This window comes from Clarias gariepinus, chromosome 20 (genome assembly GCF_024256425.1).
Source record: "Clarias gariepinus isolate MV-2021 ecotype Netherlands chromosome 20, CGAR_prim_01v2, whole genome shotgun sequence".
In the NCBI taxonomy this organism is placed as follows: domain Eukaryota; kingdom Metazoa; phylum Chordata; class Actinopteri; order Siluriformes; family Clariidae; genus Clarias; species Clarias gariepinus.
The window spans coordinates 16,486,390-16,501,490 of NC_071119.1; the positions used below are offsets into that span (position 1 = coordinate 16,486,390).

At 38.3% G+C, this 15,101-nt stretch overlaps 1 protein-coding gene across 3 annotated transcripts in view; it reads left to right on the forward strand.

Annotated features, from left to right (window-relative positions):
• The window catches only part of LOC128508699 (Kv channel-interacting protein 2-like), a 249,530-nt gene extending 234,813 nt beyond the window's left edge, over window positions 1–14,717 (forward strand). For 2 of the 3 annotated variants that reach the window (XM_053480142.1, XM_053480140.1), the window contains exons 2-8: window positions 7,800–7,924; window positions 11,235–11,304; window positions 12,301–12,371; window positions 12,486–12,593; window positions 12,677–12,781; window positions 12,913–12,975; window positions 14,027–14,717. In XM_053480142.1, coding sequence (XP_053336117.1) covers window positions 7,800–7,924; window positions 11,235–11,304; window positions 12,301–12,371; window positions 12,486–12,593; window positions 12,677–12,781; window positions 12,913–12,975; window positions 14,027–14,074 — 590 coding nt within the window. In that variant the 3' untranslated portion in view covers window positions 14,075–14,717. Of the gene's footprint in view, window positions 1–4,693; window positions 4,790–7,799; window positions 7,925–11,234; window positions 11,305–12,300; window positions 12,372–12,485; window positions 12,594–12,676; window positions 12,782–12,912; window positions 12,976–14,026 lie in introns of all 3 variants that reach the window. The other variant, XM_053480143.1, reaches the window with a different exon arrangement.
• The last annotated feature ends 384 nt before the right edge of the window (window positions 14,718–15,101 follow it).

Sequence of the window (15,101 nt, forward strand, 5' to 3'; positions counted from 1 at the left end):
TACAGTATCTCTCGGACCGATCAGTAATGCAGACGGGTTCTTGGAGAGTCTGGAAAATCAGATCTTTCGAGAAAATTTTATCGAATTTGACATATTTGTCAGGTTTTATGTTAGCCATTCTCACTATGTGGAGTACAAAAGGAAAATCAAAAAATCATTATGGAAGCGATGGTTTCCTCCAGATGTTCTAAGTTCCTCACACAGTCCAAAGACGTGCATATTGGGCTAAGTGGCGATCCCAAACTGACCGTAGTGTGTGAATGAGTGTGTGTGTGCCCTGCGATGGATTGGCACCCTGTCCAGGATGTACCCTGCCTTGTGCCCTAAGTCTCCTGGGTTAGGCTTCAGGCCCCCTGTATATAGGATAAAACAGTATACTGTAGACGATGAGCGAGTGAGTGAAATATTGTACAATTTTTCTAAGATATTATTGTTTAAAAGGACTGACAACAACCATTTCATAATGTCTATATGGACTGAAAGTGATTGTCAGTTTGCTTCTATAAATATAATTCTATCTAACATGCTCAAAAAAACTGAGCGTATGGTTTAAAGTCCTCATGAATGCAGACATCCTCCGTGTTGGGTAAATGACTATAATTTTAAATGCCAGATATAAAATTAGAGAAAATATATTGAAAATAATTGTTTCCACTGTAATTATGCACTATGTGTAATTATTAAAGAGCCACATTCATTAATTATTTTTTTCCTCATCATGGAAAAATAAAAAGCAACGAAAAGCGAGCTGTGACTCAAGTGAATGCTCGCTCTATAGTGGTAAAATATCTTGCCCAGAGTGATTTTTGTAATTACATATGTCTTGAAAATCCTTTCCAGTGCTTTATTCATGCTTTCAATTGGTTCTAACATGTAAATCAATAGATGATTTCACTTCTTGAAATATTGCTTTGATGTGGCCATTATTCCTTTACCACTCATGGCACTTAACTTCAAATGACCTCCAGCTTTTCATAGTTTTGCTAGCTATTGTGTAATTTAATAACATAGTCCAGTTTCATATTAAATGATCTCTGATTAATTCATTAATTCTATTAGGAGTGAATACTATCGTTTTTTTATGCATTAAAAAAGCATAAAAAGCTAAAAGCTCAGAAATCTAACATAGTCATTTATCATAACCGTAGGAACAAGTGTGTTGGGCAAATTAAGTGATTTTTGCTTACAAGTGTTAATATAAGGACTGTAAGTCATCATTCTCAGCCTTATCCCTTATCCATATCCATAAGTCTATCTAGGAACCTCTATAGTCCAACAAGGAACTATGGAAGCCAAAGGTGATTGTCGTTGTATGTATTCCCATTTTTTATAACCGTGGTAGAATGTCAACATTCACACACTACGGGGAATTTGAGAACTTCAGTTAGCCTAATCTGCATGTCCGGAGTACCTGGAGGAAACCCACTAAGCATGGGGAGAACATGCGAACTTCATGCACACATACCCCTAGACAGGAATCGAACCCGGACCCTAGACGTAAATGGTGACGGTACTAAGAGTGCCAGTTAGAAATGAATAAACATGTTTTATTTACATTTTTCTAGTTCAACTATAGGAGGCATCGAGGTACAAGGTTCAAGTCCTGCATGTTCTCCCCAGTGCTTGGTGGATTTCCTCTAGGTACCCCGGTTTCCTCCCACAGTCCGAAGACTGAAATAATAGTCATGAATGTCTGTACTCTTCTGTCTTGAAATGGTTTGGCACCACGTCCAGGGTAACTGACCTTGTGCCCAGAGTCCCCTGGGATCGACTTCAGGTCTTGCATGATCCTGTAAAGGATAACCGATATGTGAGATAGTGAGAGAGTGAGATAGTGAGTTAATTTGTAATAAAACCAGTTCCTGTTTTGTGTGTTTTACAAAAGTTGGGACATTTGTCCTGATTTGATCAAGTTGGTTGATTGGTGTTTTGATCTCTGTTGGTTGATCTCTGTATATCATTGATCATCTCTCAAACTGCTGGAGCAACACTGACCCAGCCATGGTGGTTCAGAGGCAAGAGTGACGCAAAAGTTTTTAGTAACACTGATCTAATTTTGTTCTTGGCACTCTGGCCAAAATGGTCTGGCCAAGTGAGGTATCTTAATATGGTGCAGAGGGTAACATTGCTGCCTCACAGCTCTAGGAGCCCTGGTCCGACCTTGAGATCAGGTTACTATGTGGAGTTTTCAGTGATCATCTTGTATCCTCTAGGCTTTCCTGTGGCAGGAAACCAGAGAAGCCAGATGTGGGGGAAAAAAGGGTAAACTGGCTAATCTAAAATGCCGAACATGTGCATGCATGGTGACTTGCAATAGATTGGGGAACCATCCAGAAAAATGTGCGCCTCATACTTCCTGAATAGGCTCTCAATCTGCTCTACTATCTCCCTGAGAGAAAGGAAATTGTCTATAAAGATGAATGCTGTTGATCCAGGACTTGTTTTTGTAGTTAATATGTCAGACCAAACTTTTATGTAAAAGTAATTTTTGTCAGTGTGTAAAACGTTTTGCAAGGAGTAAAATGGAAGTAGCGGGATTAGAATGGCTGTCACAGCATGGTCGTTTCTTCTATTCCCTTGAGATAGGTCAAAGTATTTTGGGTTGGGGTTGGCTTGTTTGCTGAAGAATGGTTAAAAAGGTACATTTTCTAATTAGGACTTTGGAACTGATAATTTTGCATTTGGTAATCTGTGGTCTTCAGCTTGATCAAAAGCTCTACATGCAGGGTTGGGTTGGGTTGGTTTTTTTTAAAAAAAGGATCAGTTGCTCTTAATTTGTGATTCACATTTTTTGTGTGTTTAAAATACTCTTTGAAGCCTGGTCAGCAAAATCCATTTTAAAGTGGTATACTGCATGTCTTGGGCATAAAATATAAAAGTGTATGTGTATGTGAGCCTGCATTTCATTTATCTGTCTCCATCAAAACTCCAGAGTAGTCTAGACATTTCCAAATTGTATGACGTGTCTCTTGATCATTCCACAGAATCACCAATTCTCTTATTCAATCACCATGTAGAAAATTAATACTTAAACATATGACGTCCCATGACAATTCAAAGTTCTGTATCCATTGTCAAATGTTCATCTTCCTTTATGGAAATTGACTTTGGAAATAGCTAAAGCTTAAGACATAATTTTCATGGAGGCACTGTTGGTGCCACAGGGTCCTGGGATCAATCCAGACCTCTGAGGAGGATTTTGTGTAGATTTATTTTTGCTTCGTGGGTTTCCTCCAACCTCTTACAAAATGCAGATGGGCACATTAGATACTGTACAACAGATTGTCCCCAGTTGGAAAAAAGTTGGTGCAAAGTAATAAACTAGCATCAAACACTATCTGGGGTAAATTCTCCTGCTTTGCACCTAGTAGAAATAGGTTCCAGTTACAGTGCAACCTTGTTTAGGATAAAGTGGTTATTATAAATGAATGAATGAAAAAATTATCCCTAGCCCAAATCCCTATTTGTCAAATCCTAATGCCAGTCAAAGGTGCACAGTTTTCCTTGTTGAATATTGCTTGCAAGGTTCTTCTTGTACCTTTTTGGCTCGCTCAATGGATATATCTTAATCTGCTAGAAACATTGCAAAGAAACTTTATACCACTATTCATGGAGTACTGTAACCCTTTAGTTTTCCTGCTTCAAACTTACGGTTTCAATTCATCAGCTATTTAAGGAGGCTGAACTAGACAGAACAGGTGCCCATTGCCTTGTGCGCAGGTCAAGTTCTGAGTCAGTTCTGTCCCAGAGTCAAATTAAGTAACCCCCTGCCCCTCTGCTTCTGCAGTAAGGACTGTCCCAAACACGAAATTGTGTTAGGCAGTGATACTCCAAGACCTATACTGATAAACACTACTTTATTGCGTTCCAATTGCCAACAGGTCTGTAAATTTGAAGAACCAATGTTACCCAAGGCAAAGCCTACAGCAAGGAGCTTAGTTTGTCCTTAGCAGAAGACTCTCAACACCTTGCCATCCATCAGTTTGAGCAGTCATTGATTTGACTTTTTATTGTACTGCCAGTCAAAGCCTCAAACTGGTGGGAACGATACTCCATCTTCTGATTACATATTTGAAGGTATGATTGGGCAAGTCAGCATCATAATCAAATCCTAAATCAGACCCACATTCTTGTATCTTTAATCCCATGCCATTACTGGTTGATGGGAACCTGCTACCTCAAGCAGAGCACTTTCAAGCTCAACCATCATCTTTATCACCTCATTTGGCAAGTCATCAGATTTTACGGACTTTCACTCATCAACTGGACATCTTCCATACTACACTATGGCCATATTTTGGCAAAGTTCTCAGATGCAGCTTGCATTTCAGCGTCTAGCATAAAGCAGTTCTGTCAAGTTAGGGCTTCTTTTTATGGTTCTACAATCTCTCTTCATAGCTCTGACAGTTGAAGGTGTGGCTGCAATTACAGTACAAACGTAACAGTGGGCAATAGTTTTGACCCTTTTTTTTTCTGTAAATTAGTTTCTATCCATTGGGTCATATGTTTTCCATATCGAATTTACTCTACATTAAACAGTCTCTTCATGAATTCCTTAGACATGTGGATTGCACTGTGTGTGTGTGTGTGTGTCTGTGTATGTGCCTGCGAGCATGCCCGCACTGCTGATCTTTATGCATGCCTTCAGTGCTCCCTTTCTTTCTAATTCTCTGTTATGATTGGTGACTTACAGGTAACACACCCAGCCAAAGCAAAAAAAGTATTAAACAGCGGTTCCTCCAGCTGCTGCCTTGCTGTGGGCCCACTGCCACTCCCTCAGTCAGTCAATGCAAGTGATTCATCATCGCAAATTTACTCATTTTCCTTCTTATAATACTGTGTAGAATCCCACAATATAATGTCCCGTACACAAAGCAGGGCACTTTACACAGTGGAAACGGCCATAGAAACACAAGGAGGGTGTAACAAAAATGTGATTGAACATTAACGTCTTGGTATAGAATTTATTTTATATCAATTAAGACTAATATGCATGGGTTCTTGTGAAATAAGAGGTGTGTTAAAATTGAAATGATATAGTTTGGTCAAGTTTAAGTATCTATCAGGATAATAAAAAGGATTCACCAGATTAAATCGTAATCATTTTTTTTTTTTTATCATTTTTTTGGTTGAATAAATATATTTATTATAATAAATAAAGTAAATATAGATGTAACCAGCATGCTCTCTGTATTATGTCTGTGGATTGTATATATTAGAACCTGCATTACGTGCATAATTGCTGATATCCCACAATGTAAATTGCACATTTCCTGGATGCAAATGGTCATCTTTGTACATTGTCTCTTTGTGTCATGATGTGTCGTTAAACCTTCACTAACAGGATATTTCATAAGGGCCTTCATCATCAAGATACCCCAACATGCCTACTACACATTTACCTCCCACGGTTAATTTGGGTAAATGCAATGTACTGTATAGGGTGGGTGAAAAGTAACTATGGATTGAAAATTAGTAACAAAATCCATATTTCTAACACAAATTTATTGAAACAAATTGTGCATGTAACTTATTACATAAGAAAATGAAAGCAAATGTTTAAATTCCAACATAGGCATCGGTGGCATCAACCAGTTTCCTCAAACGGCCACGGATGGTCTTCTGAAGGGTGTCGTTTGGGATATTGTTGGGAACCTCCTGAATGTGTGCCTCCAAGTCCTCCAGTGTGCGAGGCTTTCTCCTGTACACCTCCTCCTTTTGCGTAGCACCAAAGGAAAAAAGTCACATGGAGTGACATCTGGACTTCTTGGAGGCCATTCATGAGATCCGTGTCATCCCAGCCAACAAGAAAATGCTGGTGTAACCACGCACGCACAGTAAGAGGAAAAATGGGGTGGTGCACCATGCTGCATGAAAATTTCAAGCTTGCTTATGCTTTCCCCGCCAGATATTTTTCACCCACCCTATAGAAGCTGTTTCTCATATAGGAGCATATTTAAAGTTAAATTACATGGGTACAGTGAATTAATATTGATTAATATTGAAACTCATCATTATTCAAACCTCAGACATAACAGCAAAGTTATGTTATTTGTTGCATCCTTTTTTTTTGTATGTGGGATTTGTCTGAAACAGGGGTCTGAGATGGTATAGGTAATATTTAAATACCATTTGTAAGACAAGAGCTTAATTTGTCTTTTAAACTGAGATATACAGTACAGTCATTATTAATGGATACTACCTAAAATTTTTAATGCATTATTTTGAACTACACAATATAAATGTTTGGTATATAATGTTTTAACTTTTAAATTATTTATGTAGGAGTACAAGGAATTTTCTATATACAGCATTGTGCAAAAGTCTTGTGCACCATATTATCTTTGGTATAAATTTTATAATGTATCTTTATAATGGCTTATTATTTCCAAACATGCATTAAAAATTTATAAATAAATAACATTACAGATGAATATTGCATGCCTATAAAGAAAGCAACATTACTTAACAGGCTAACAGTTTTTCGATGGAAAAAGTACCTAATGTAGTCTCCTGAGTTTTGCATGAAAATAGAAAGATTAAGTGTGAAAGTTAGAACACCACTCAGTAAAACCTAATAGCTTTTGTTTTACTTATAGTACAGTAAGTAACGTTGTACGAACATTCGAGTTATGAATTTCCGCAACTACGAACCTACAAACATTTGTAGCTGCGAACAAACCGCAGATGTAGCTAATGTGTAATGAGCAAAAAACAGACTTTGCAGGGTACCAGATACCAATATTTACAATTATATACAGTATTTTCAGTGGATTATGAATGTATAAAATGTCTAAAGATTGGTATATTTTATGTGTCTGGAGGGTGTGGCAGAAAAGAGTCAGCTTCACTTGTTTCAGTAAATCAGTCCGGAAGCATGATGGCTGTCCTGATGGTGAATAATTCTAACTTACTCACCAACACCCTAAAATCCTTAACAAAACACAGTTTACAGTCCAATACAATGGAAAACAGCTCTGAGACAAATTGGCATCTGATGCAGAGACAACACTGTGCGATTAAGTACTCCTAAGGCACAGCTACTTTTTTAGTCCAATGATGGCTGTGTGGGAAAATAGGACAGATTTAGTCAAGTGGATTGATGCTTCACATTCTATATTCGTGTCAAAGGCATATAAGTCTCACTTTGTCAGGCTTAAGAACAAATCCAACTTACGAACGTGCTCCAGAAATGGTGTAAAGTGTAAAGGTTTTGGTCACATACAAAAAATGTCATAAGCAAAACGTTTTGAAAACATTTCTACATAAAATTAATTACTACAGAGAGCACTAAAGGGTAATTAACACTGTCAATATTTGGTGTGAAAACGCTTCACTTGTAAATAAACAGTAGTGTTAAATACAGATTTGTGCAGTTGTATTGATAAAACATTTGGAAGTTTTACTGAGCATGCTGAAGAAGATGTCAGCTGTGATGTTCTTATTGGTAACTTTGTCACACAAAACCCAGGAGCTTACATTAGGATTTTTATTCCCGTACAGTAATATGTTGCTCTCTCTAGAGAAATGTAAATTTGCTTCTGTAATGTTATTTTTTCATTATATTATTTATTCATTATATTTATTATTAGTATTTTTGGAAATACAGTAGTGTATGTTTTTTTACATCATAATGCAGACCTGATAAACATTTCTACCAAAATGTGTACATGGTGCCTATAACATTTGCACAGTACTGTACTGAGAATGAATATGAATTATTTTTTGCTTGAACACATAAAAATGTTTACCTTTTTTTTATGTGTAAGTGTTCTGAAGAACTTATTTGTGTCTCACAGACAGCATCGAGGATGACTTTGAACTCGCCACTGTGTGTCATCGACCCGAGGGTCTGGAGAAACTGCAGGAGCAAACCAAGTTCACCAAAAAAGAGCTACAAGTGCTCTACAGGGGCTTTAAAAATGTAAGGCTCTCTTTATTTATCTGTATAAATCTATAGGGAATTTACATTTGCGTGTTCAAACATACTGATCAGAATGGTTACGATTTTTTAACATGGTATATTTATGGAAAATGACATCATTCTGTATTCTGTAGAATGGTAAATAATGGATCATTCCACAAGTAAATAATGATATAGTTATGTATGTGTTGGTGTGGGGAGCATTCAAGTCACAAGGGGAATTCACGTCAAACCGGAACTTTTGATATGGATAATAACAGGAACACAGTTACTGTACAAGAGTAAAAACATCCTTTATTTCTCTATATAATGCAACACCAATGCACTTATCACAGTGTTTCACTAGTGCTTCACCAGCGGGGAGAATAAGTGTTTGTCCCCTGCAGATTTTCTAAGTTTGCCTGCTTACAAAGAAATGAACGGTCTATAATTTTTATCATAGTTTTATGGTACAGGAGGGACAGAATATCAAGCAAAGCACACAATACAAATGTTATAAATCAATTTGCATTTCAGTAAGGTAAATAAGTATTTAATCCTTAAGTGAAACATGACTTAGTACATACTGGAGAAACACTTGTTTGCAAGCACAGAGGTAAGACTTTTCTTGTAGTTGGTTACCATCAGGATGTACAGTATTTAGATCCATTATTCTTTACAGATTTTCTCTTACTTTTTAAGATTTCTTGCCTGCCGCTTGGCAACTCAAAGTTTCAGCTCTCTCCTTACATTTTCTATACTGTAGGGTTATGGTCCAAAGACTGGCTAGGCCTCTTTATAACTTTAATGTGATTCTCCTTGAGCCACTCCTGTGTCTTGGGGTCATAGTCAGCATTTTTTCCTCCAAAAACAGATGGTCAAGTTGACGCCAAACAGCTCAATTTTGGTCTGCCTTTATCCCAATCCATCTGTTCATTGGCAAACTTCAGATGGGCCTGTACATGTGCATTCTTGAGTAGGGGGACCTTGCTGCACTGATTTCAATCCTTGGCGGTTTATCATGCTACCAATGTTTTGTTTGGTGACTTTGGTCCCAATCAGGTCATTCACAAGCTCCTCCCTTGTAGTCCTGCATTGATCCCTCATTTTTCTCATGATTATTCTTACCTCATGAGGTGAAATCTTGCATGGAGCTCCAGACTGAGGGCGATTGATGTTTACTTTGTATTTCTTCCTTTTGAAAATAATCACTCCAACAGCTGTCTCCTTTTCACCAAGCGTCTAGCTCATGGTCTTGTAGCTCATTCCAGCCTTGTGCAGGTCTACAGTCTTGTCCCTGACTTCCTTTGACACCTGTTTGGTCTTGCCGATAGTGATGAGAATGGAAGATAGAGATTCTGTGGTCAGGTGGTTTTTATACACATTACGCGTTGTTGTTAGGAGCTCCTTCTTAAATTAATATGTGTACCATATGAGCACATACCCAGTCTGTGGGAGCCAGAATTATTGTTGGTTGCTGAGAAAATATTCTCAGAACGCCAGAGCCATGATTAAACCGCCTGCTACAAGTCTGAAATGATGGCCTCCCAGGAACTTCCTTAAAGTCCAAACATGTGGAAATCACTTGAAGCGAAGTTAGGACTGTATGTGGGATATGGCAATAACTTCCAGCCATGATCTTGTAATGTGCAAGTAGTGTTTGTGAATGATTGTGTGGACTGTTCCCACAGACAGATGCTTCTCTTCCACAAATTGGAGACAAGTTATTCATTAAATCCTTCTTTTGGGATTGTACCAGTCAAATGTTTTACTGCAGCTAAAAGGCTCATCACTGTTCTCTGCTTGAAGTCTTCTGGAAATGTCAATCAGTTTTACACCTTCATTCATGATAAGTTTTATCCTAAGTCGTGGTTTGATTTGAACGCTCCTTGTATGACACCAATCAACCATGATATTCACATCACATAACATTAACATATTGATTATCAATTATACGCCAGTAAACTGGTGACAGGACCATGGGTGCCAAGGCTAATTTATCCTGTGGGGATCAAAGGCCTGCTTGTCTGGTTGGTCCCATAGAAAAGTCAGTGCAGCACAACTTGGCAAAAAAAGTCAGTGATGGCCATGATGGCCGTGAGTCAAGTAGTAGTCAAGTAGTCTTTTATCGTCACTTTAACCATATACAGTTAGTACACAGTGAAACGAAACAACGTTCCTCCAGGACCAAGGTGCTACATGCAACATAAATTAACAACATAACTGAACAGAAACTAGCTAGCTAGCTAAGAAACCTAATTAGCTGGTTAGCTAAGACCTGACAGATTGAATTAACAACATAAATTAACAAAAAACTAACTTGCTAACTTGGAGACTTAATTAGCCAGCTAGCTGGGACAAAAAAGATTGACATTTTAAAAGAGATAAAAAGACATCAAGTCTACCGACACAACCTCACCAAACTCACCACATCTCAAACAGATCAAGCACAAGGAGGCCCCACCGCACAACCCACAGCGCCCATAGGATCTGCTGCCAATATCCTGGTACCAGACACAACATCACCCAGTTGCCAGGGTGTAAGTTGCTACGGTTGGTGTTAGGGTGGTGTTACAGTAGGTAGCCGTTATGGGATTTCAGATGATTACTGTAATGTTTCTATGAGCTTTCAATGTAATACCAGTTGGTTGTAAGGTTGAAGCTAGTTGGTTGATCAGCTGGTTGCTGGGTGGATGTAATAATGTCTTAGGTAGTTGCAAAGTTGTAGTTGCTAAGAAGGCTCATCTGGTTGAGTCAGGTGGTTGCTAGGGGTTCAGGCAGTGGAGCGGTGCAGTTTTAATTGCCTTTAGTCTTAAATCCAGTGAAAGCACAACCAGCAAAACATTTTAATGTATTCCCATAAAGAAAAACACATTTTGGAGCAGTGCTACATGACAGCCCTAATTCTGATCCACTTCAGAAGCACAAGCACACTGTTTTTTGTATAAGATCTGTGATCTAGTTTCGTTTTGTGATAAAAGTTGTAATTTGCAGAAAGTAATTTGCAGAAAGAAGAAGAGGAAAATTAAGAAAATTGAAAAAAAAAAAACATAACTGACTGCATCATAACTGACGTCAAGCTCAACGGTTGTCAGGCCATAATACATCAACCTGTTCATTCTTATTTTTAATCCCTTAACGAGTCGGGAGAATATATATCGACACAGTATGGATTTTAATCCATAGTCGTGGTATATGAAGATTCATTCCATTCTGAACACGAAGTTTGTTTGAAAATAGGATGTTTCCTTTTAGCATCGGCACAGACCTACCATGCAATCACATTTCTGCCTGCATTACACAAAGATTAAAAACCCATTTTATGTTTCAGGAATGTCCCAGTGGTGTAGTGAATGAGGAAACCTTTAAAGTTATCTACTCCCAGTTCTTCCCACAAGGAGGTGAGTACACATGACTGTATATACTGTATGGTACTTTATAACTCACATGCATTATGCATTATGTTAGAATTATATTGTATGCACAGCAGCATGGGAAGACTTGATCATGAAATGTTGTAATTTTTTTATGCTTTACATAATTTACTTATAAGGCGTGGCACGGTGGCTTAGTGGTTTGCATTGTCACTTTGTACCGTCAGGATCGGGTTCGATTTCCGCCTCAGGGTTTTGTGCATGGAGTTTGCATGTTCTAACCGTGCTTGGCGGGTTTCCTCCCCCAGTTCCAAGACATGCAGTTTAGGCTAATTGGTGTTAGCAAATTACCCCCTCTTTAAAACAGTTTGTGTGTCCTAAGTCTCCTGGGAAAGGTATAGTGCAGATTAATTACTTTTATTTTTACTTCATATTTTGTGTTAATTATTTTTATGTATTCATTCTTTGGGGCTGTGGAATAAATAAATTGAGTGCATAATTTCTTATGGGAAAATTCGATTTGGTTTATGAGTGTTTTGAAATAGGAGCCTTCTTCTGGAACGAATTATGCTCGTAATCCAAGGTTCCACTGTAGTAGTTTTACCATGATGCCGTTCTGATTAGCTATCTCATTTCTACAGTCCCTAATGCTAATGCAATGCATTGTATCATAGCATTGTGTCGTAGCATTAGCTTTAGGCATCACTTCGAAGTCTCGTGTCAAAGATGTCTCTATCCGCAACTCCACCTAAACCATTTATGGGAATATGAACTGTTCTTTAAAGAACGGGTATTAAAAAGCATAGATGTGCACTAGCCAGTTTATATTTTGAAGTAAACCATTGAGCAGGTGATACATGTTTTCCTTGGAACACTACATTTTTGTGACTAAGGGGTCTGAGGGTAAGGAAATTCCTATCCAGCAAGTTTTTTAGACATCTTTAAGCAAACTGACTGTTTTCATCACTGTTAATTTGGTTAAAGAGGCCATTTTAATGAAATTTGTGCTGTCTTTTTCAACAGATTCAAGTATGTATGCACATTTCCTTTTTGAGGCATTTGACACTAACAAGAATGGCTCGGTTAGTTTTGAGGTAAGTAATGTTCTGTTAATGCTTAATTTGCGTAAGGTTTGTCAGAGCATGAAAAAATCTGATCGAAGCCAAAATGTGTCCAAACATCTGCAATTGTCCTCTTGCTCTTTTCAGGACTTTGTCATCGGCTTGTCCATCATCCTCAGGGGGACAATAATTGATCGACTCAACTGGGCGTTCAACCTCTATGATCTCAATAAAGATGGGTGTATCACTAAAGAGGTGAAACTAACTTTAGTGTTTTATAAGGATGGCACATTGATGGTGAATGAAAAGAGCTCATTTTAATGTCTCCTGGCTTCCAGGAAATGTTAGACATCATGAAGTCAATCTATGACATGATGGGGAAATATACGTATCCCTGCATCCAAGAGGACGCTCCCAGAGAACATGTCGAGAACTTCTTTCAGGTGAGCCATAAAATCTGTGGTATTTAACAAACTTTTAAACTAGTCTCAGTTTATTATAAGGCTGAGGTGCGTTCTTGAGTAAGTCTTGAGATTTCTTGTCTTGGATATGTTTTTTTTTTTCTTTTCCCCAGAAAATGGACCGTAACAATGATGGAGTCGTCACCATTGATGAGTTCATTGAGTCATGCCAAAAGGTTTGTAATTACACCAAAAACTAAATATTTCATAGATATTACAGACAAGGGTGAATCAAAAATGATCCGCACTCCTGTTATATTAAAACTTCTGTTGGCTGCACCGTCTCATCAGCGCTTTCTGTTTAAGGCTACTGTTTTCCCAGTCACTGCTGTGCAGGTGTGAACGCGTTGCATAAGTTCATTTGTAACTGCGGTGCGAGCAAAAATGGACACCCTAATTGTGATTTGGCCAACAAAAGAAGAGCACTATACAGTTATTCCCTTTTGTTTTGTGGTCTGAGGGTGTACCTGGCGCTTGGACCGATGCTCTAACGTTTCTTAAAGAGAATCAACAGTTTTCTAGGAATCTCAAGGAACAGTATCGGAACATTTATTAGGAAAAAGGTTCAGCGCTCGTTACAGTGAGAGCTGAAGCCTAAACTTGAGATAAAACGCAGAGGACCGCTATCCAAGAGCGTTGTGATCTTGCATGATGATGAAGGTCTGCACACTTAAAGCGTCCTCCCCATGGTCCTGATCTCGCTCCATCAGACTTTTACCTGTTTGGTCCCCTACAAGGATGAAGATTCACTTCTGATGAAGAAGTGAAGACAGCGGTGCATTCATGGCTCACAGCTCAACCTAAAATATTTTTTTTAATGAAGGAATACAGAAGCTTATGGACAGATGGACAAAATGTATTGAAACACAAATAAAATGTCAAAAATTATGTAGAATTAGAATAAAGTTAGAAATAGAGTTCAGATATTTTTGACTCACTCATGTGGGTTTTGACTATCTATCAAATTGAAATGTCTATTTTTATAACAGATCAAAATAGCCTACTGGCAAAATGATATTGGTGGATCTATTGAATTTGAAGAGCAACTACCGTTACAGTGTTTACTGTGAACAGATGCTGTACATGTGGGTTTGAGATTTGAAATGTCACTTTAATTTTAGTAAACAAGTGGATGTATTTTGGAAGCAAATTGGAAATGCAGAACGTTACACAGGACTGTATAAAAATTATTTCCCCATTTTTTTTTTCTCCACCCTCTTCTTTCAGGACGAGAACATCATGCAGTCCATGCAGCTGTTTGACAACGTCATTTAGAGCCCCGCTCAGGTGGAGAGGAACGTACGAGAGCCCGAAAGAAGTGACCAGGAACTTCAAACTGGTGAACCAGAAGCTACTTCCTCCTCCACATTTCCTCTTCACCCAGGCAGAGGACCGGCATCATTCTGTTCATTTCTTTCTCCCAGAGACATAGTGGAAGACGACACACCAGGGCTGGCTCTAGGATCCACTTGTTTTTCTTACATACCTGAAAGCATTAAAAACACATCAGCTGGACTCGAGATGAAGCCAGCTTGACACATTTCACATGAAACTCAGAGGACCACAAAATGAAGATAGAAGTAAACGGACATGGCCGACCAACATCTAATTAGAAGTTATGGTCGATTATGTTTTGTTTTTTTTCTTTTCAAGAAATGACTGATTTTTCTTACCGCATGATGTCAAGTAACCTATACTATGTAATGTTCCTATTTACCGAGCTAGTCCAAAGCTTGTCTGTTGTCAAATGGCCATCCACATGTGCCTCGCTCAGACTAAGTGCTGTCGTGTGCGCCATTCGAGTTCCTCCATCCAGCAGCCAGTAGAAATAGAAACAGTCTATGCCTGTACATTCCAGACGAGTCTGTAGGAAAGGTGACTCCTTGGCCTTGAAGTCCTTAGCGTATAGCAGTTCTGTTTTTTTTTTTTTTTTTTTTTTTTTTTTAAATCCCATGTCTCATTAGAGGAGTTTAATATGTATCGTGTAAAAGTGGAGCTTCGCAGCATTAATGCCACTGTACTGTATGTTCTCACTGTGAACGCACAGAAAGTATGAATCGTGACCTTATTACTGCTGGTAGGATCCACTAATGATAAATTTAACCTTTTAACATCCCTTCTTTTCCATGTATCTTGTTTTTAAAAAAAAATATTACCCCTTATTTCAGGCAGAACTGAAGAACAGTGCATAGGCAGTTCTGGAGTGCGGTGGAACCAGCAAGCTTGGAGTGTCCTTCCAACACCAAAGACATCCATCATAACCCATTATAAAAAGACAACAATTATTTTTCAAAAAAGGAAC